Raw genomic sequence first — 21,686 nt, 5'->3', positions numbered from 1 at the left:
TATGAGCTTGCAACAATAAAAATGTAGTCCCAGCTAAAAATAGCAGCGCAAAATAATAACTGCAGTCAATCCTAAATTGCTGAAAGCCTGAGACAAGACTTGATGGTTATGGTTATGTATCATCCGCAATCAACTTCTGAACATATTCACCGAACTAACTTCTCAAACTGCAATGAAGTAAGAAAACTGAAGTACATGCATGTAATTGATGCCATTTCAACTTATCAACTAACAAGTAATATAAATATATGCAGATGTATATATAATTTTGTATGCATCAACTATACAAGGCCGCTACTTAACCCTTCTTCGTTTCTCCTCTTTCTCAAATTTCTTTCATACCGTGCCATCTTATGTAACAGACTTTTTCCATATCTATCAAATTCAATGGACCTTTCTTCATTGTTGTGCTCAATTGCAATATTTGTTTTTAAATAGTTACGGTTTGCTAAATATTATTTGCCATGTTGTCATATCCACAGGGCTGCAAACAGCTCAAAGCTGCATGTGAGGATGGCTCATTTGGGCTCCACTCAGAAAATGAGCCAAGCTCAAATAGATTTCAGAGCCCAGCTCATAAAAGAGCCAAGCACAAACAGGAATGGATTGCAAAAATAAAGGGAAGCTTGGCTTCACTTGATAACAACTCGAATTGGAAAATGTACAAGCTGCACTTAAACAACTTATCTTAAGCTTGGTTTGAGCTAAAGAACTTGAGCAGCCCTTCTATATGCCAAGGGGAGACCAAGCAGCCTGGTTCTCAGCTTGTTGATAACCCTACATGTCCACTCATCTCTCTCTCACACGCACACATTGTACTGTAGGAAATGAAAATATTGAAAAAAGAGAGTGATGGTAAAACAGGAAATAAAAGGAATGCAACTTGAGAGTAGACCTTGTGGAGCAATTATGTAAAATCCAGCGCACGAGATATCTATAAGCTACTTCTTGACTGAAAAGCATTACAGCCCTCATTAATCCAAATACTTTCAGACAATTAAATGGCCTAAAACCTAATTTTATTTACACAATACTTTCCCTACAGAAACTTACATTTAATTTCATTAGAGCGGATAATAGTCATAAGATAAATTTCCTTGAAAGCTAAATAATGACTGCCTATGAACCTACATGTCGACATATGTTTGTCTATATAGGGTAACATATGCATGCATGTACCCATGCATGTACATTTTATACATAGACATAAATGTGCACATATGTTTCTACATATCTTTAATGCATATGTATCTGCACAGATGCCTGCACGCCTACGTATGCATGTACGGCAATTCCTAAACTAAACTGGTAAAGATTGATCAGTTAGCCATGCAGGCCCTTCATCGGTATTCATGCATGAACCTGCTTGCATCAACAGGAATCTTGCATGCAATAACTAAAAATATCAAACCCAGCCCCTTTATTCCTACTTTATCCCCGTAAATAAGTGCGCTCTTGCATTGAGCTCCAGGCTCCGTCTTCTAACCATAAAAGATGGGGAAAAAAACATGGTACATCATTGAATACCCATCCAAGAAAGATACAGAAATAGAAAGTTACCTCGAATTCACCAAATGCCTGAAGTCTTTCAAGAATCTGCCCCATGGGAGCAGAAAAGGCCTATGAAACCAATAAGAACAAGATCAAAACCAGAAACGGAATCAATAAAAAGAACGAGACGGACTGTTTCCCGATACCACCTGCATCTATGTCGAAACAAAGAACGAACCAGTAAAATAAAAGAAACAGCTCCATGTAAAGCATAAAAGAAAGATCGCATTAACAAAAAACAGTGCACAGTACGCATTCAAACCAGAAGGCACAAGATTAAAACCAGAAAGGGAATCAACAAAACCTCTAAGAACCGAGCATTGCATCAACAGAGATTCTTTCCCAATACCACCTCCATCTAAGAAGAAATAAATCCAAGAGAAAACAAGAAAAGATCACATTAACAAAAGAAACAAAAAAGAAGCCCGCCCGTCGGGAACAGAGGACACCGATGAACCAACAAACACAAGATCGCAAACCAAAGAAACAATCAAAAAGAACCCTGCAAACCGACCGTTTCATCGAACCTCAAAGCGCCAAAGCCGTCGAAAGGTAACTGATGCAAAGAAGGAGCTGTTCTCTTTTCACGAATCCAAAATCACCTCCACCCAAGCGAAAACAAAATCATGCCTCCGAATCAAGAAATACGACATCAAGAACTAAAAGCGAAATCGAGAAAACACCCCGCGAACCGACCATTGCACCGAAAGCGATCAAGAACCAAAAAAAAAAGATCCAAAAAAGAGCACAAACACCGCGAGAGAAGGTAAGGAAGAAGAAGAACGAAAAGAGGGAACCAAGAAGAAAGAACCTCCGATCCGCATTTCACCTTCTTTCCCATGACGCAGACACCGATCTTGATCTTCTTCGGCGCCGCTCCTCTATTCGCCACCATTTTCGCTCCGCAAGAAATCAGAGGAGGAGCTTCTAGGCAGCAGCTGCGAACACCGATGACCCGGTCTTTATATAGAGAGGGGAAGATCCGTATCTCGAGCCGATCCCCCCTGTGGTCACCGTCGCCGCCACGAAAATAAAAAAAAAATAAAATAAAGCAACAAAGAGGGGTGGGGGGAGACAAAAAGGTAAGAAGAGAAATATTTTTAGAGGAGGAACGAAGGCGAATGCCGGTATACTTCCATTTTATCTCGTTCAGGCATTTAATGTTTGTTTTTTATTTTCCGTTCTTTCTAGTTTCAATGGACGGTCAGAAGAAGGCGGTGGATTGGTATTATTATATTACTAATATACTGTGGTGGAGACTTGGAGTTCTATTTTTATTTTTTTCTTAATACTGTCGTATTATTTGGTTAAATTAAAAGTTATCGAGGCATGGGAGTTGCGAGGAAAAGGGGGTGCGATGGCGGAGTTTTCGCTGTAGTTGGAGCCGATGGGGTAATCTTCTTTGGCTTTTTGGGGGTGTGGTCAGTGGGAAGGGCGGAGGAAGTGATGAGTAATATAAATAATGGAGGGTTTGGCTCCACCGGATTCGGGAATCCATCGGTAGGTACTAACTTTTTGACCCGACCGGGTGGGCCACCGGGAATGTCTTCTGGGTCCCGCATTACTTTCGTTACCTCCGCAGGGAAGCCTGATGAAAGAGATTTGCGGTGCGCCAAAAAGAAGTGGGACCGTAAATAGGGAGAGTAATGAATATTGTGATTTTTTTGGCAATAGTATTATATTTAATTGAAAAATATTGTGATTTCTTGAGATATATTGGAAATTTGGATTAATAGGTCTGATTAAGTAACATATTTAAAGAGTAATGAACATGGCACTCTGCATAGAGTTCTTGTAATGATTTCTTATATAGTTGTTTTTTTTAAGAATGAGGGTGGGAACAAACCAAAGTCACCAGCTCCCTCCCTAATAATTTACCAACTCAACGGATTAGCATCCTTATATAAACTTTAGAAAAAAAATATAGCTAGAAGTAAATAATTGAAAATGAAGATATTCTTTGCTTTGATAGTTGATTGAGTAGCATCTGAATTTCAAATATGATGGCATGAGAAAAATGTAAAAGTCAAGCTTAAGTAGTATGTGTTGCATAAGCTAAACCTAGTAATAATTTGTGAGCATGATTCAAGAATTGCAATCCAAACAAAAAAAAATGAACCAAAAGAAGAAAAAAAAAGTTAGATTTAATAAAAATTGATGGTGAAAGTCATAATGCGAACTTAACCAGCTGCAACTTCTAGAATTGATAAGTTAGCAAACACATGCAAATTATAGCCTGAGTTGGTCAGAATATTAAGTTATGAAATGGCATGCACTTCCGCACTACAAAATTTTCACAATTAAAATTAGAAGGATTTCAAAAAAAATTGTTGTCAAGCAATATAGAAATTTAATTTTCCATACAAGTACATAATAGAAATAAATTCATCATTTGATGGGGGGGGGGGGAAAGATTTCAAGCAATGATGCCAGGCAAGGGAGATTATCAACACTACTCGACCACCTTCACCGGAGTGGGCTAGGGATATTTGGGGTTCTCATCTTGCTATTACAGTGTCCCGAGTTACCTTTATTTCTTGGGAGCCCCCACTCTCTGATCATCTCAAGGTGAATTTTGACAGTAGTGCCTTGACTAGAGGAGATAGAGGAGGTACTGGATTTGTGATTCGGGATCACGACTCTAAATTGATTGTGGCAGATAGCAGGCACACCGGGGACATGACTGCAATTGGAGCAGAGCTCAGAGCAACGTGGGAGGAAGTCACCTATGCGAAGAGTGTATCATCCTGGAGGAGGACTCGATTATGGTGACTGAGTGGATTCGTGATGTCGGATGACAGGGCGATGGTCACCCCCTACTCAGGGATATCTAGAACTTGGTGGCTGGCTGCAGATCGTTCTAGGTGGCCTATGTGTATTGGAAGACGAACTCGGCAGCAAACTGGATCTCCTCTTTTGCTGTTTACCACTTGGAAGAGGTTTTATAGACATGAACTGACTTCGCTCTCCCATCTTTATGTATTCTTATTTCTTTAGACTCTATTGGTAGAACTCACGCCAATTTAACGTGAGTTACTGTAGTACAAAAGAAGAATAAGAAGGAGAAGAAGAAGATAACATTCCTTGATTATTATTAGGCCCATCACCCTGAAGAATAGTTGTCCTTGGACCCAAAGAAAAGAATACAGTAACTCACACTTTCCTAATGTTTAATCATATGGTTTGTTAAATGAAAACTTAAATGGTCAAAATCACGGTCATAATCTAGATTGAAGAATGAATCCTTAAATAATAATTTACCAGGATCTTCGTATAAATAATAATTATATTAGGAATATCCCATGCCATATTCTTCTAAGTTCAACGAAAAAAATAAATAATTTGTTGAGGGGGTCAAGCCTCAGAGTCATGGGACTCTTGCTTGCGTCGTACTCTCGGGGCATCGGATTGATGCCAGACGCAAAGCACTTTCGTATGGGAAACGCTTTCCCGGTGCGTGAGGTGTCCGACAGCCAAAGTTGAATCATAATTCAGTTTGGATTCTGATCCCCTGAGACTTTTTTAAATATTTTTTTCGTTTTCCATGGAGAAGGATGGTGGAGACAAATCATGGAGCTATCTTTCTTTTTATTTCCACTCGTAATCAATGTCCCATGTTTTTCTAATGAGAAGTCTAATCATGGACCAAGCCACGTATGCTAAATTTTCGTGCGGCCTGCTAGATAGTCATAGGGCCCGGATTGGTTGGATGGACCCCACCCAACTTGTGGCTGCAGTGGTTAGATGACCAAACAAATCCAAAAGATCGGTCCGCCTTAAAATGGTTATTGATTCGATCAGATCTCTTAACGTCGAGAGCTCCTACTGTACGTCGAGAGATGAACGGCAAGCTCAGGCACCGTTTTACTAATTTAGATTCTGGTTTAGAGGCGGTCAATCATAATCCGGCACATCGCATATTTTCATCACTAGTTTTTAACCAAACTTGATGGCTATATGTGTCAATGATGCTACGTTGAATTTCTGCCGTGGCATAGACATCACAGTAGGATAAGGCTAACTTGTGTTGTGCTGTGACGATTTAAATCCAACTTGCATTTTTTATTGGTGAACAATTTAATATTTGATGAATTTTGCATGATCACAATAATAAAAGAAGTCAATATAAAAGGATCAAAAAGCAATGCGGCTATGAATGCTTGGCAGCCACCATTCAACTTGTGGACCAATTCCACGGCAAAGCAACATGATGACGAAAGAAAAAAAGAGAGAGTGCCTGATATACACGCATATATATTAATCAAAAGTAGCAAAACTCCAGACCAAAAGGAGATCGTTTAGTTGTGGATTGGGTTCACGTGGACATGAGTGGAGAAGGATCGCTGGAATGAGCTCCTACCGCGGGTCGAGAGATGAACGACAAGCTCAGGCACCGTTTTACTAATTTAGATTTTGATTTAGATGCATACTAGTTTAGATTCTGATTTAGAGACAGTCAATCATAATCCGGCATACAGTATGTTTTCCATCATTAGTTTTCAACCAAACTCGGTGACTATTTGTGTAAATCAATGATTCCTCTTATGCTACGTTGAATTGCTGCCGTGTCATAGACATTACAGTAGGATAAGACTAACCTGTGTTGTGACAATTTAAATCCAACCCACATTTTTTATTGGTGAACAATATAATACTTGATGAATTTTGCTTTACAATGATAAAAAAAAGCGAACATAAAAGAATCAAAAAGCAATACCGCTTTGAATGCTTGGCTATCAAAAAGCAATACTCATGTATGATGATGGAAAAAAAAGAAAAAGAGCATGATGTATACATATATTTTGCGCGTTGCTTTTTTTTTGGTTGAATTGGTCTACCAACTCAGCAGTCATGCGATTCCCTGGTAGCGGTCACTTCCAAACCATGTGACCCGGCCAGCTGGACTGGACCTCAAGAACCAAGAAAAGTAGCAAAACTCCAAACCAAAAGGAGATCGTTTAGTTGTGGACTGGGTTCACGTGGACATGAGTGGAGAAGGATCGCTGCAATCCGAAAGCAAAGTGAGCGGAAGGGAGAAGGATAAGACGAAGAGTAAACGGCTGTCCCGTGGATTACATTTTTTTTCAATTAATACAACAATTAATTATAATCAAAATGAAGGTGTTGTTACATGGCCCAGGCAAGTTACCAAGGTGCTTCCATTCTAATGCGAACGTAGTGATTTATAAGAAATGCGATTTTTTTTCTTCATTACAATGGAAACTCAAACACGATGTATGTGGGTATAGCCCATGACATCAGAAAAGAGTATAAAATGCAGGAAAGAAGAAACAGACTCATGATTGTTCCAAATAAAATCTCCGAAATGATGAACTGCAAAGGACGTCACCCAGTCTGGCAGTACTATTTGCCTCTCTGTAGATATGTGTATTCCAGTAAAGAATCCATATCTTGTATTATTCCATTTGGGAGGATTGGTCTATAAACAGGAGCAAGTTTGGTAACTGGATTGGGTGATGTTGTATTTGCTTTTAAAAAAAGCATGACAATGATGGAGCAAGGGGCAGGGAGATACGCTTATCTGACTGCTTTTTTTCCAAAAATTTCACGCGTCCAAAGGCATGAGTCCCCGATCCCGTCAGGTATGGTCCACCCGCATTAGCAAAAAAAAAAAAAAAAGAAAAAAGAAAAAAAAAAGAAAAAAAAAGAAAAAGATTGAGTCCCGTGTCAATTGTTGTCACCTACTCTCTTTTCGGCACGCGGAGACATCGTTGGGGTGTGCAGGAGCCCACAGAAAGCAATATTATCACCATGTAGTGCTGTTAGTGGCGCTGATCGCAGGAGTGGATAAGATCTACAAAAGATCGGGTTTTAGGTTTTCCACGTTTGCAGGGAATTATCTAGAAGTGGAAGTAATTGAATGCTTGGATCATGGAAGGATGCATTTGAAAATTGAAATAGCAAGTGGATGCGTGCGGAGTGCAACCGTGTTGCATCGTGAAATGGGCACCACCTGCTTGCGTGAACGGCAGTTTGTAAAATGAAAATTTTATGGATCACATAGTTTGTAGAGAACTAGGGTTCCTATGGCAATCCTAGATACCCCGAATTGTATTCCAAGGAGCAGTAATGGTTAGTAGCGTGAATTAAATGTTACTAATTTAATTATATCAGCGTGCGTTTGAAAAATTTAGAAAACCATGAAATTATCAACTATAACTTTGATTCTAGAGAAGAGGTGTGTAACCATCTTGGCAAGCCCAATTCGTATTACTAATCAAGATTTTGTAACGTGGAATATTTAGTTGTATTATAAAATTGTAAGTTAATGTTCGTAGCAATGGATCTTGGAAATTTGAAGTAGGTCGATATCCACAAATCTCAAAACCAATCAATAAATCAAATTTAGATTTTTCTCTCCCTATTGTAAAAGCTTTCTATATTTGGACATTCTACATCCAACAACTCAACACCTCCTAAAATGTCTAGATTTTTCTTAAAAAAAATCAACCATTTCAAATCATGACTATTATAAAATTATTTTTTTAATCTAAAACCTTTAAGGTGTTTGGACCCTTGTGAGCACCATAGAACTTTTACAATAATTAATTGTAAGCAAATATGTAGATTATTGATGCCTAAATCCTGCCTAACCATATTCTAATAGTCTGAGTTTTAGAGGGCACCAATCAATTTGCTCGATAGATGATGGTAAAAGAGGGAGCATCGATCTGCTGTGTTGAGTTGTGGATCTATATGCAAAGAAAAAAGAAAGAGCCATTAAGGTGGCTCCAGCCAAGATTTCTTTGATGCTTAAGTCAAGCAGAGCTTTAGAATAACAATGAAAAATAGCAAGAAAAGATATAATAAAAAGAATTAGAGTAGAGTAATCTACTTGGACCGTTAGGCTTTGATTACCTGTCCTAAAATGCTCGGCCTGGAGTTCTCGGCCTCAACCTTTGCAACTCGGTTATTGGAAGCTCGGCCATCGAGAGCTAGACTATAGGAGACCCGTCTTTGAGTGCTTGGCCTGGAAGCTTGGCTTGGAGTGCTCATCCTGAAGCTCGGTCTGGGTCAAGCTTCGGGAGCTAGGCTATTAGCAACTCGGCTATTGGAGGCTCGGCTATCGAGAGCCAAGCTATAGGAGACTCAGCTTTGAGTGCTTGGCTTGGAAGCTCGGCTTGTAGTGCTCATCCTACAAGCTCGGTCTAGAGTGCTCGACTTAGGAGCTCATCTAGAGTGCTCGTTTTAGGGGGCTTGGCCTAGAGTGCTTGATTTGGGAGCTCGACTTGGAGTGCTCAATTTGGGGGCTTGGTCTGGAGTGCTCGACCTGAGAGCTCATCTTAAAGTGCTTAACCTAGGAGCTTGGTCTAAAGATCTTGGTCTAGAGTGCAAAGCTTAGAGTGCTCGACATGGGAGTTCAACTTGGAGTACTCGATCTGGGAGCTCAGCCTTCTGGTGGACAATTGTGCATCTGAATGCACCATGCTCGTGTCTCGGATGGTACAAAAGGATGGCCTCTATGGACTCGCATCCCGATCTCTAAGGATGCGAGTTCCATACGCACGACACTTATGTCTTGGGGGGCATGGAAGGGTGGCCTTCAAAGTCTCGTGTCCTGGTCTCTAAGGATGCACGTTTTGTCTGAAGAAAAAACAGTGTGCAAGGATAGTCATGGAAGAAGAGTCAGGCATAAAAGTAGCTAGAGAGCCTCTCTCTCTTTGGGAGGCTCTGGCCGTTCCTTCCCTTTATTCTTTGGGCTCTTTGGTCGTGTTTATATAAAAAAGGGAACGTGGATTCATTACAATTTAGAGGCATAAATCAAAGGATTGTCATAACTTCTTTTCTTATCTAGATTCAGCCAGAAATTCAAATATGCCGTAACCTCCTTCTTCATTTAGATCTCTACCAAAAGTCTAATTTTTTTTTCGAATTCAAATCTTTTCAAAATGCTCACCACATGTCGACATGTGATGGACGGATTAGATTCTAGCCGCATCAGGTATTATGAGAGCCCAGGGCTGTTGAAGACGAGCAGGATTTGACAATGATTATGGATTATAATACAGACATCTGGAGGATCTAGTCTAACAGCTAATTGGCAATCCAGTCGACTTTATTGTATGAACCATCTTAAAGCTGTGCTACATGGAGGCTCATCTTCCACCCATTAGCAGCCCAATACATGGGTTTAGATTTTGCATGAGCCCAATGCATGGGTACTAATCGTCTTACAACTTCCTAGTAAATAGATGAACAGTGTCTTTTCCAACATAGTACTCTATTTATGCTGTATAGAAAAGTGATCTAATTATCAGATGTTCTCCGTGGCTCCACGTAAAACTTCTCTCTCGATCACCAAAGGCTAAAGTCGCGGTCAGCCATTTAGCAGTGGGGTAGTTCTATATACACCCCCCCTATTGCTCAGGACACCCCCCAAAAACCAAAAAAAATACCCCAAACTAACCTTTAGTGTAATTACCATATTGCCCTTGAAATTTTCTCATACACCCCCCTTCCTCCTCCTCCGTTTCGTTTTGAAAAGAAAAAAAAAAAAACCCCTCAAACCCCCCTTAAACCCCTCCTCCCCCGTTCCCCCTTCTCCCTCTCGTCGCCGGCATTCTCCCGATCTCCGACCACCTCGCCGGCTTCTCCCGGAACCACCTCGCCGGCTTCTTCCGAAATTTTTTTTTTTCACGGTTCGTGCTCCGTTCGGCACTGGATCGCCGAACAAAAGGCTTCTGTTCGGCTGAACAGTGCCGAACAGAAGCCTTCTGTTCGGCAACCCTCAACCGAACATATCTGTTCGGCTGCACAGTGCCGAACAGAAGGTTTCTGTCCGGCACTGTTCAGCCGAACAGAAGCCTTTTGTTCGGCGATCCAGTGCCGAACGGAGCACGAACCGTGAAAAAAAAAATTTCGGAAGAAGCCGGCGAGGTGGTTCCGGAAGAAGCCGGCGAGGTGGTCGGAGATCGGGAAAATGCCGGCGACGAGAGGGAGAAGGGGGAACGGGGGGTTTTGGGCGTTGGCGAGGTGTTTTGGAGGGGAAGAGCGGGGTGGGGGGGGGTTTGGGGGTGTAGAGAGCAATTTAGGTGAGGGGGTGGGGAGGGTGGGGGGTAATTTAGGAATTTTTAATTTTTTAGGGGTGTCCTTAGCAAATGGGGGGTGTAGAGAGTATTTAATTTTTTTTTAATTTTTGGGGGGTGTCCTGAGCAATAGGGGGGGTGTATATAGAACCACCCTTAGCAGTGGAAGTATCCAATGAAGTATCACTTCAAAGAGCGGGGAAAAAGCATAACTGAACCTTCTCACACATTGTACAAAATATATAGCGTGCATTTTAGATATGGGGCAAAGTATTATTTACATGCTAATATACTTGCCAAATCAAAGGTAGGCACAAATGGTGTACCGATGGATGAGCACCCTGAAGGAGGGCTAACTTAATTGCCTTGCCAGACTATTCCGTAAACAGGCTGTTGCGATCATTAAAATTATATAAGTTATACAAAAAGATGCACATATCCTCAGCTCTCAATCTCCCCTGTCAACCCTGGACATTTGCACCTATCACATTTCAAGTTATTTGTTCCCATTCTTGTGCTGAGATATCATTCTCATGGTTATTTACTTCTGGCCTCTGGCAGATTAAAGGTACAACAAGCGTGCCACAGGACCTTAACTCTTACAAATACAGATTGATAGCTTCACTTATACCAAGGAATTGAAGGTCTAACCAATGGAATCAATCAAAAATAACATCACAGGACATGCGGTTGACACCAAACACTGTATAAGTAGCTTGTAACACAGTCATTGCACAAGAAAGCATTATTCCTCTGCTCACAAATATAGTTTTCTGATATACTATACCCAAGTGTTACAAGAGCCACATGGATAAACCAAATGCATCTCAAATATTTTCATTGCTTCGAGGGGTAAAACAATTCTAAAGTTGCAATTTCTATACGCCTAGAATGGCTATAAATTTGACCAATTCTGATGAATGACATAAAAACCAGCACACAGTTGGCTACAATGCCAAATTATCTCATCATATACTCCATGCCAACTAAGCTGCAGGACTTACCGGAATCCCTTGATAAACTGCTCAGGCCTTCGAATATCCAGTATACAAAGAAACGTCAAGATGAAGACAACTCAAACATGATCAGAGTACTGCTGAAGCAAAGTAAATCCATGCAGAGAAATAAAACATTAAACTACAACTAAGAAGTCTGTTTTCCTTTTCTGCAACCACTTGCCTATAAATATTGCATGCAACCCATCTATAGTTCCTTCAAAATATAAGCAGAATCCCTACATGATAGTATTAAATCAGCATCTTTGGAACAACCGAGTGAGATCGGACAGAAGCTCTCAAAATGAAGTCTACTCCTAGAACATCAGACATTAACTTAAGTGCTTGTTCCCCATTCAGCATTCACAGGGACATGATCTCCATGAGGTCCTCCTCCATGATTGTTGTACATGGCTGAACCACCAGAGCGACCTCCCCTACCCCTTGAGTTGTAGTTTCTTGGATGGTATCCAGAGTCGTAATACTGACTCCGCCCATTTTGGTAACTGCCACCCCCACCTCGGCCACGACCACCACGACCATTTGGATAGCCCCTCCTGCCCCCACCTCCACCACCACCACCACGACTTCCACCTCTCTGGTTCTGGTAACCCCTCCGAGGAATGTATTGTTGATCCTTCGGTTCTGGATCTCTCTGGTTCAGTTCCTTCTCATCTGCCTCAAGCTTCTGCTGCTCCTGTTGGACCGAGGCAATGTCGCTTGACGGGTTTAGCACATCTGCCTCATCCTGAGAAGCAAAAGGTGAAATAAATTTGTAAAGATAAAGTTTGACAGAAGGCAAAATGTATTCTAATGCTTCTAGTAGGTACCATCTTTGGAGGTTCATCAGCAGGGGAAGACTGATGCTCAGGCTGGACTTCAGTTGGTTGAAAATCATCTTGCTCATCCTCCTGTCACAACAAATTTCAGATCCCAAACAATTTTTCATAACCACCGAATAACATCTTAATATGTAACAAATTTCGATTAGGAGACCTGCATCCTGCTGCTGGATAGTTTGTCCAATCACTAACAATCATAGCGTGCAACATTAGCTGATTAGTGAAAAGGCATCAATGAGATATTCAACGCAAAACAACATGAGATTTCTTGAAAGCCTAGAACAAACTAAAATCTTTAGGTGATTTTTCTGGTTCAATGATAGACGACAGACAGCAGCAAAACTCGACCTGATCAAAGCCAAAAAAAATACACCAACATTCCACCACATATATTGAAGTTCAGAATGTAGATTTATTTGTATAAAACACAACAGTATATACAAGTGTCTAAAACATTTTGGAGCTGTTAGATGCGCGATAAGTAATCTGGTGATTTTTTGGCACAATAACAACACTATATACAAGTGATCTATAGCATTTCGGGGCTGTTTGGATGCTCCGATAACTAATCCAGTGAATAAACTCTCGTGCCCAGGATAAGTAATCCGGTGGATGAACCTCAATTTAGAACCTTCGTGGCGGAACAGAAAGTTTCATTGGAGAGAGTAAACTCTCTCATTTGCAAAGAGCCAAGGAACCTGAAAAAATAGGGATGCTGAATTTGTTTAAAAAAATAACTAACCTTTTCCTAATCCTAATTTTAAGGGATTTTACCTATTCGGTGGCTCTCATGATGAGAACTCACTCGCTTCTCTTGCCTCAGCCCATAGCTCTTTAATCCGAAGCGTAATGTATGTAAATATCCTACCGGTGCCTTGGATAGGCCTTAGAGCCTATCCAGATAACTGAACAAACTGATCGGTGGATAAACCCATTGTGAACAAACTGATCGGTGGATAAACTCATAGGCCATTGCAACCTATCCCGAGAGAAGGGGCAGCGGCCAGGAAAGGAGAAACTAACGCACCCCCCTTAATCCCCGATCACAGTAACCCAAAGAAATAGGAATTATGGATCCCTTTCAAAAGTTGATTCGTGGTAATATGAGTTTTCTTAAGATTGTGCATTCTCTAACTGGCCCAACAAATACAACTCTTGCTCTCCCCACTGCTTATCTTCCTCCCCCCGCTGCTTATCTTCCTCCCACGGTTGCCCATATTGGGTTAATTCGATTCATAACACATGCAAGCAGCCAGACAAGCCTAAAAAAACAGCATAATTATGCCCTACTTTGGCATGAAACGGAAAACTGGATCGGTAAACACTAAAACTCTTGATTCGAAGAGTCAAACATAGAGAATGCAACTTGTTAGCTTTACATAATCAAATTAATCATAAAAGGTGTTTAAACATCGCCTGTTAGCTTCACATAGAAAATACAACTTGTTAGATAAAAGACCAACGATGGAATTCTTTTAGTTGGCGAAAAGAGAGGTCATCAAAACTATGAAAGTGATATGGCATCATCTAGTGAAATGATCAACAACTTCCAAGAAGCTATTAGAAAAGTGAGCCTAGGTTATGAACATAGCTTGGACTTTCGACAAAATCCAATAAAACAATTTCTTGACTTTCAGATCTGGATTTTCCAAAAGTCTAAGATTGAAGCACCTTGGTGACACAGATTCACCATCAAACTCAACCGGAAGATCTTTGTAAGGTACATCTCTCATGAATGGAAAAGAAATTTTCAATGGGTTAGATACTACTGCAAAACCAACACCAAATTCAATCTACAATTTTAAAAGAAGACATACCATATGGCAGTCAAGACTCCCGTGCATTAAGCTTGGTCTTATAGGCTGTATAAGGGTGCCTCTAGATATTCACCATTCTTCTCTCATGGCAATTTCATTCCAAAAGTGACATTGGATGCATTGATTAAAAAGTAAAAGCCTAGAACAAATTAGAAGTGGGTTATACTGAATGAATATTTCTAATATTTGTCCTTCTCCCTCAATGGAAATGATGAACTTGTTTGGTTCACGGGAAGAGGAGAAAAAGTGTCGTCAATAAAAAAAATAAAAAAAACCTCATATTTGATTGGAGGTTTCAAAGAAGAGAAATAAAAAAGTAGCTTTTCCATTGGAATAAATTTTCTACATTTCATGAAAAAGAAAAACTCATGTAAAACATGAAAAGGCCACTTTCCCCTGGACTGAAGATTATGGTAAATTTTTTTACCAAAAATACCCTTAATCCATCATGATCTTCTTAATAGCTATTTTTAATAGTTAATCTTTTACTATTAAAAATATACTGTTAAAAATTACCACAATATAAAAAAGTTGTGTTAATTTTAATATAAAACTATATTAATAACTATTAAAATTACCAATAATATAAACAAGTTATCTAACTATTAAAAATTGTTGGAACTCTAAAACTCAACTCAATAAATATTTTTAATACTTACTTGAAAATATTGTAAAATATTTAAAATAGCAATTAAAGAGTATGCATGTGATATTTTAAAGGTATTTTACACAACTTTATTAAGGGCATAATAGATATTTTACACAACTTTTTCAGAAAAATAAATGCTCAAACAAACATAAGTCACTCTAGAAAGTGTGATTCATATGTCACTTTTCTACGTCCAACCAAACATGCAAAAACCACTTTCTCAGGTATCATATAACCAGGCATCATCTTCCGAGGAAAAGCATTCTAACAAGGTAAAGTTCTTCTCGCGAACCAAACGAATCCGATATATGTTAGATTACAAATGCATCTCAATGAATCTAGTGGTTCATCAACAAAGGCACATAGCATCTACAAAAATTGGGTAATGAAAAATCTACCCCAAAAGAAAAAATAATCAAGTACAACAATGGTAAGAGCCAAGCTAATACTAAGTTTGATCATCAACAGAATTTCCATTAGCACTTTTGCAGAGCTTAATATATATATATATATATATATATATATATATATATATTATTAAAGTAGAAGGAAACACGCTGCCATAATAAGTATAAAGTGCAGACATAGTTGAAATCTTGCACAAAAAACATCATATGAATTAATACCAATATGTTCGATAATGATAGAACGATACTGGTTACAACTTTTGAGAGAAATGTTCTAACAATAGAAACTAGTAACATAAATTCAGTACTGATTACAAAACCACAGACCTTGTCAGAACCCTAAGATAGTTAAACGGCACAAACAGAACACTCATTGGATATTTGTAGACCATAACCATGATAAACAGAACCTTAAGATAGCTAAACAGCACAAGCAGAATACTCATTAGATATTTGTAGGCCATAAACTAACTTGGTATCCATTACGCACTAGTATGGCATGGACATTTGTAATAAATGAATGCACAATGTAAAAGAAGAAAAGGAAAAACCTTGGTTGGCCTCCTAACAAGAAATTGATTCGAGAATCCAGTAATCAAAATTATGAACAAGTTGAACCAGAAATATAATGCAGCTGAACAAAACTAGTTGTCTCACAAAAAATGAAGCTTCTACATCTCTTTGAATCAGAGCTATGTGCAAGACAGAAGGACATGGGTTACAAATATTCTAACTTTTGAATCCACGTCTGATACTTGTTTCTGGAATTTCAATCTAAGTTTGGTGCCAATCAGAATCAGTTCAATCCCAGCCAATTCTATTTCTATAGAGTTTGGGGTCAGGTATGCATCAAAAAATTCATGAAGAATTCTAGATCTGGGTCATGGTCTAGGTCTAGTAAAAACATATCCAACTTGAACTAGCAAATATACGTGGTGGTCCGTATTTATATTATACGATAGTAAAAATCCATGAAGAATTCCTAGGCTCCATTCTGGAGATGGCAATAGGTTAGGTGTGGGTCAGGTCTGCCATAACCTGTACCTGCCCCACAATTGGGAACCGCATACCTATACCCATTTTGTACCTACCTCAGGACGAGGCAGGGCAGGTAAAGCTGTAAAAATCATTTTTTTCGTATACAAGTCAAAAAAACAAAAACAATATATAAAAGTAAATCTCATACTTCATATAATATTAAACAAAATAAGAGTTGAAGACATAGAAGACAACAAACCAAATATTCAATAATAATAGAAATAACAAACAAAAATACTGTTATTTAGAAAGTCAAATATCCCTTAAACTAAGACAAGTATTCAATTTAAAAAAATGAATAACTAATCATGTATATTGTAGCCTTTCACATCATTAATCTTTCTTATGATTGATCACAATACTTTCTTCTCCATTATCATCATAATTATTATAATCATCAAGGTGATATATAATTGAGTTGGCTTTGGGGCGGGCATTACCATTATCTACACCCACGTCGAATGCTCTACAGGTTTTAGGATGAAGACTCATCCTCGCCGTCAACTTTAAAAGGATCAAGTAAAACCAGCTCCATTAGTGTCGAGTCGGGTTGGGTACCTGATGGGGCGGAATAAATTGCCACTTCTACTCCATTCTAGGTTTAGTAAAGGTATACCTAACCTGGACTAGAAGATACACCTGGTGGTTGGTATATATATTATCTACAATGTTATATTATCAATTACATATTTAGGCTCCTATACCATAAGTTATTTTCTTATAAAGGTATATTAGAAGACCGTAATTTCACCTCCCACAAATGCTCATTACCACTTCATATATCACCTTGCTACATCACTGCTGTCCAACCTCCAACAATCACTACACATATTTCTTCCTGTCCCTATTCCTTCTAATTGTTCACATGTGGGTCATTTTGGTACACGGATCTGAAACATATCTGATTGCTGACCCAGAGACCTGACAAGTCTTACAAATTCATACCTACCCAAACCCAACCTAGTTGGTGGATGGTAGGGTATGGGCCAAAATTTAGAGCAAAATCCCATAAAAATTGCTGGTCCAACTTGGGTAGCACCTACCCCCAACCTGAACCAATAGCACCCCTAGCCATGTCCTAAGGGGTCTACTTGAGGTACATAGTATGCACAACAAAATGTAAACAATGTAAATTTTCTTAATCATGCATTCATGTAAGTTATGTTGAATTGCAATTATATGAACTTCAAACATGACTCATTGAATCTTACGCTAATTTTTTTTTTAGCCTAAATTTTAGTTGAAGCACAGTCAAAATATGGTTTTTTGGGGTGGAATCTGTCATTGAAAGCTATATACAAGGCAAAGACAATCTACATGCACTTGACTATTACATTATTCACTAGTGAATATAACAACTAAAGTAAGGCTTGCCTTGCAACAAAATTTGTATAGGAAATTTTGTTCCTATGCTATTGCAGTTTGTTAGAACCTTTTAAGGATAACTACCATGTAGTCATAATTTGGCTAAGGTATGATCTGAACAAGGTTAAACTTTGAGAAGACATAATTTGAATTTATAGTCTGAAATGGATGTTCTCTCTACAATGCACCTCTGCATGCTTTTTGAGAGTGAGTGAACCTATTGATTTGCACGGTTTTCTAATTTAAGAGTTTATTGGTTTTTGAAATAATTCAACCCAACAAATCTCACTTGTTATTATCAGCTAGTTCAAATCTATTGATTGTGACCTTTTGTGTTCGGTCAAAATTCAACTATAATGCCCTCATATATCATTTAGTAAACATATTAGTATATTTGAAAAGGATACAAGCCAAGAAGCAGAAATATACGATGTATTTAGCAATCGTCACAAAAAGGAAACATATTGGGAACTAGTTTGAACTTGACGCTACTGTTCATAAGAATTGAAACTAAAAAAAGAAAGAAAGAAAAGTTCCTCAAGAACAATTAGGATCTCTTTACATATATTCATGATACAGCCAATGATGAACTTGAAGAAGGCATGCAAATGACCCGGTGTTAGAAGGCAGCACAACTTTGTCATCAATCTATACTCAAAAGAAAAAAGAACCTACTTTTCATGAACAAACTCGCTAACCTATTGAGAAACATAAACATACAATATTGAGAGAAATGTCAAAACTTCCTATATTCACTTCATAGTCATGGCTCAAAAAGAGAATCATTCATCATATGTCAGAAAAATCACAAGAACCATTACATAGAACAACCAAGGATATAAGGGCCCTTCAATGCCATTTATGCTAGCATGTGCCGTCGCATATTAACAAGTATCAAAGATCATCCAGGCGACACACACTACAACAGGCTGACAAGTAATGGCACAAATTTAAACTGAGTTCCCATCTTAAACAAATGCCCAACAATCTTGTTTGGAAATCTTTCCAATCAAATTGTTTTTGGCCTTTTAAAAAAAAAGGATTATAAGGTTTGAACTACAAACTGGATAAACACATCTCATCATATAATATTCTCAATGTATCGAGCATGTCTACAAAACCTATCACCAGTTGTTAATTTGCATAAATCGTTATAAATGACCCTGTGATTTCTCTATTTTGACTTTTGAGATTACATGCGCCTTTAGTGAATAAACATAAAAGTGTTGGGTTAGTTTGCATGAGAAATTACATGAAATTGTAGTTTACATGATGTACACCAATCAGCACATGCATGCACACATATGCATGCATACATATATGAATCAGAAGTCCTATAATTTTGCCATTTTGCGATTTCAAAATAAGAGAACACTATGTTTGTATTTAAAGCATCTTTTGTAAAGCAGATCCAGCTGTATGCATCTAGCAATGTGCATGAGCACAACAGCACAAATCTTTTTCACAAATTTGCTGGGACCATTATACGGTATGCTTAACCCTTAAGGAAATAATAACAAAAAGCCTCCTATCTCCTTCCTTGTCCTATGTTTATATTTAAATCATCTTTTGCAAAGCAGTTCCAACTGATATGTATCTAGCAATGTGCATAAGAACAGCAGCACAAATGTCTTTACAAACTTGCTGGGACCATCATTCACAATACTTTAGCCCTTAAAGAGAATAATAGCAGAAAGCCTCCTATCTCCTCCATTTTCATTTAAACTTCAAAACACCTTCAAGTTCATGAACCCACTATAATATCATATCTTACTCAACTGATCAATCTAGAATCGATATAACCAACATCGAACTATGTTATGAAAAATGGATATCACCTTCAATTTAATTGCAAATTAATTGTAGCCCAACTAAAGTATTCAAAATCTTTAACATGTTCACAGGCACATTCCGTTTTTTTTTTTTTTGATCGAGTTGCACAAATTAGCAGCATTGCAAGATGCCCTTAACTATACGCGAATTTACAAATTCCTCTAAAATTAGAAGAAATGAACACAAAATTGTATAAAATATTAACAGTTGTCATTGGTTCTATTTCCAATAAGGAGAGAAGTACAAGAAGGGCCTCATCATTTTTATTAGTCCTCATTTTTGATAGCTATGTATGAGCCTGAAAACAAGCCATGTATGAGCCTGAAAACAAGCCCCATTTGTGGATCAAACTTGGCAGCACTACGTTCAATCTCCTCAGGCAGATTAGCTGGATAGACGGAAATATTCCAATACATGGTACACCTTGCAGTTCCCTAATATTTTTCAATGAAGAAAATAGAGAGGAAAAAAATGCAAGGAAAGGGAAAGGCCTGACGTAAAAACTGATGGTAGACATTAGTAACAGATAGAAACCAATAAATAACAGAAAACATAATGGCAAACACACACACACACACACACACACACACACACACTCAAAGCAACGAACTTTGGCATAATATTATGCTGTAAAAAATTCACCTTCTGCTGATAATGTGCTGGGGAACCTTCGATTTGGGCAGCAGGGGATGCCACGGTGGTGGCCTCAGAAATCTGCACTTGGCAAGTCGTGCTGTATTTTCCGACAGCCGCAGCCACATCCACCGGAGCTTTCATCTCCGGTGTTGCGGTGAAGTAGTCTGATGCCATAATCTTGTTCAGCTTTTCCTTCAATCCAGCATCTGCAAACCAACCCAAGAGTCAAAAACCAAGAACACCGATAAAAACTCAATCAACCAATCAATAAGTCATCGAGAAGCCGAGGTGGCAGATAGATACAGGTCACCGAGGCCCCTGGATGGATGGGCTGATTGGACTTCTGGAACCAGAGCCTGGCACGCTGGACGCATTCCTGGAGCGCGTTCTTGTGGGAGACCCCGGAGTAGGCCGGCCTCGATATCACGAGCGAGCCAAGCGCCGAGATCGTGTCGAGGTCCCGCTCCCCGAGCAAATCGGTGGCATCGTCGGTCACATAGTCGTACGTCAAGCAGCAGTCGCGCTCGTGCGTCCGCGTGAGCATCATGGCGGTGAACTCGTTCTGCGGCCTGACATCGAAGAGGCAGCCGAAGTAAAGCAAGGAGAGGAGGTCCTCGATTGCCTTGTCGTCGGGCTCGGCGGCGACGGGGGCGGAAGGGGAGGGTTGTTGGGGCGGCGGGGAGGGGCGGCGGGAGAACTCGTCCTGGAGGGCGGCGGCGAGGGGGGAGCGGAGCTTCTCAAGTTCATCGATTAGGGCGGTGACGGCGGGCTTGGAGCGGAGCAGCTCCTCCTGCTCCTTGTTTAGGGATTTTCCCTGGGCGAGGCTCTCCTCCGTTTGGAGGATGCGATTGTTCTTCTTTCGCAGAGCCCTGAGCCGCTTGCTTATCAGGCCCAGTACCGGCCCCTCCGCCTCCGCCGCCGCCGCCGCCGCCGCCGATTCCCCCGAGACCGCCATAAGAACGCGCCCTCTCACTCTCTGTCTCTCTCTTCCCTTCTCTTCTCCCCTCTCGGATGGGATGGCCGCTGGGAGAAGAGAGAAGGGTTTTAAAGAGAGCCGGAGGAAAGAGGGGGGAGTGATTGAGACGCTGAGGTAGGGGCTTTGATGGGAGAGAATTCCGAGTGGGGGTGGCCGGGTCGGGATTGGAACTTGGAAATTGGGGGGCTACTAAAGGCTACAGCTTTCAGAATCGTGCATGATGTACTGCAGGTGGAACGACCCGAAACGGAGTAGAGCTTGGGGACCGTATGATGGCGCTCGAAAGGTCACGCGGCTTTGATGAGACGGTGATGGAGCTTTGGGCCTTTTGAGCTTGTTTTGGTTGGCTATCTAAAATTGATGGGTTTCTTCGTCTTTAAGAATTTCTAATTTGGAACGGATTCCGCTAATAAATTACTGAGTTGTTTGAGAGGTTGAATAATTTGTTTAATCAATTGAAAACAGTGTCTTATGGGTGTGCATAAGGCATGGGTTTAATTTGCCGGCTAGGTCTGTGTAGCTATTTTATT

General features: G+C 39.7%; 2 protein-coding genes across 5 annotated transcripts in view; both read right to left on the bottom strand.

The window, feature by feature from the left end:
• LOC103720100 (inositol hexakisphosphate and diphosphoinositol-pentakisphosphate kinase VIP2-like) overlaps positions 1 to 2,638 on the bottom strand; it is a 65,836-nt gene extending 63,198 nt beyond the window's left edge. Inside the window, exons 1-3 of one of the 3 annotated variants that reach the window (XM_008809650.4) lie at positions 2,381 to 2,638; positions 1,701 to 1,706; positions 1,561 to 1,620 (exon numbers count right to left, since the gene is read on the bottom strand). In XM_008809650.4, coding sequence (XP_008807872.2) covers positions 1,561 to 1,620; positions 1,701 to 1,706; positions 2,381 to 2,446 — 132 coding nt within the window. In that variant the 5' untranslated portion in view covers positions 2,447 to 2,638. Of the gene's footprint in view, positions 1 to 1,560; positions 1,621 to 1,700; positions 1,707 to 2,362 lie in introns of all 3 variants that reach the window. The other 2 variants (XM_008809649.4, XM_008809651.4) reach the window with 2 other exon arrangements.
• A 9,051-nt stretch (positions 2,639 to 11,689) lies between these two features.
• On the bottom strand, positions 11,690 to 21,337 carry LOC103720099. Of its 2 annotated transcripts, none has more exons than XM_008809644.4 (4): positions 20,484 to 21,337; positions 20,187 to 20,386; positions 12,427 to 12,504; positions 11,690 to 12,341 (listed from the first exon to the last, which is right to left on the bottom strand). In XM_008809644.4, exons 1-4 carry the CDS (start codon positions 21,133 to 21,135, stop codon positions 11,931 to 11,933), a joined length of 1,341 nt encoding a protein of 446 aa, XP_008807866.2. In that variant the 5' UTR covers positions 21,136 to 21,337; the 3' UTR covers positions 11,690 to 11,930. The 2 variants fall into 2 exon arrangements, with proteins under 2 accessions (XP_008807866.2, XP_008807865.2); XM_008809643.4 differs by having other exon boundaries at positions 12,424 to 12,504; positions 20,484 to 21,334.
• Between the last annotated feature and the right edge of the window lie 349 nt (positions 21,338 to 21,686).

The sequence above is a fragment of the Phoenix dactylifera genome, chromosome 16, assembly GCF_009389715.1.
Source record: "Phoenix dactylifera cultivar Barhee BC4 chromosome 16, palm_55x_up_171113_PBpolish2nd_filt_p, whole genome shotgun sequence".
Classification (NCBI taxonomy): Eukaryota; Viridiplantae; Streptophyta; class Magnoliopsida; order Arecales; family Arecaceae; genus Phoenix; species Phoenix dactylifera.
This window is presented reverse-complemented; position numbering and strand designations above follow the sequence as displayed.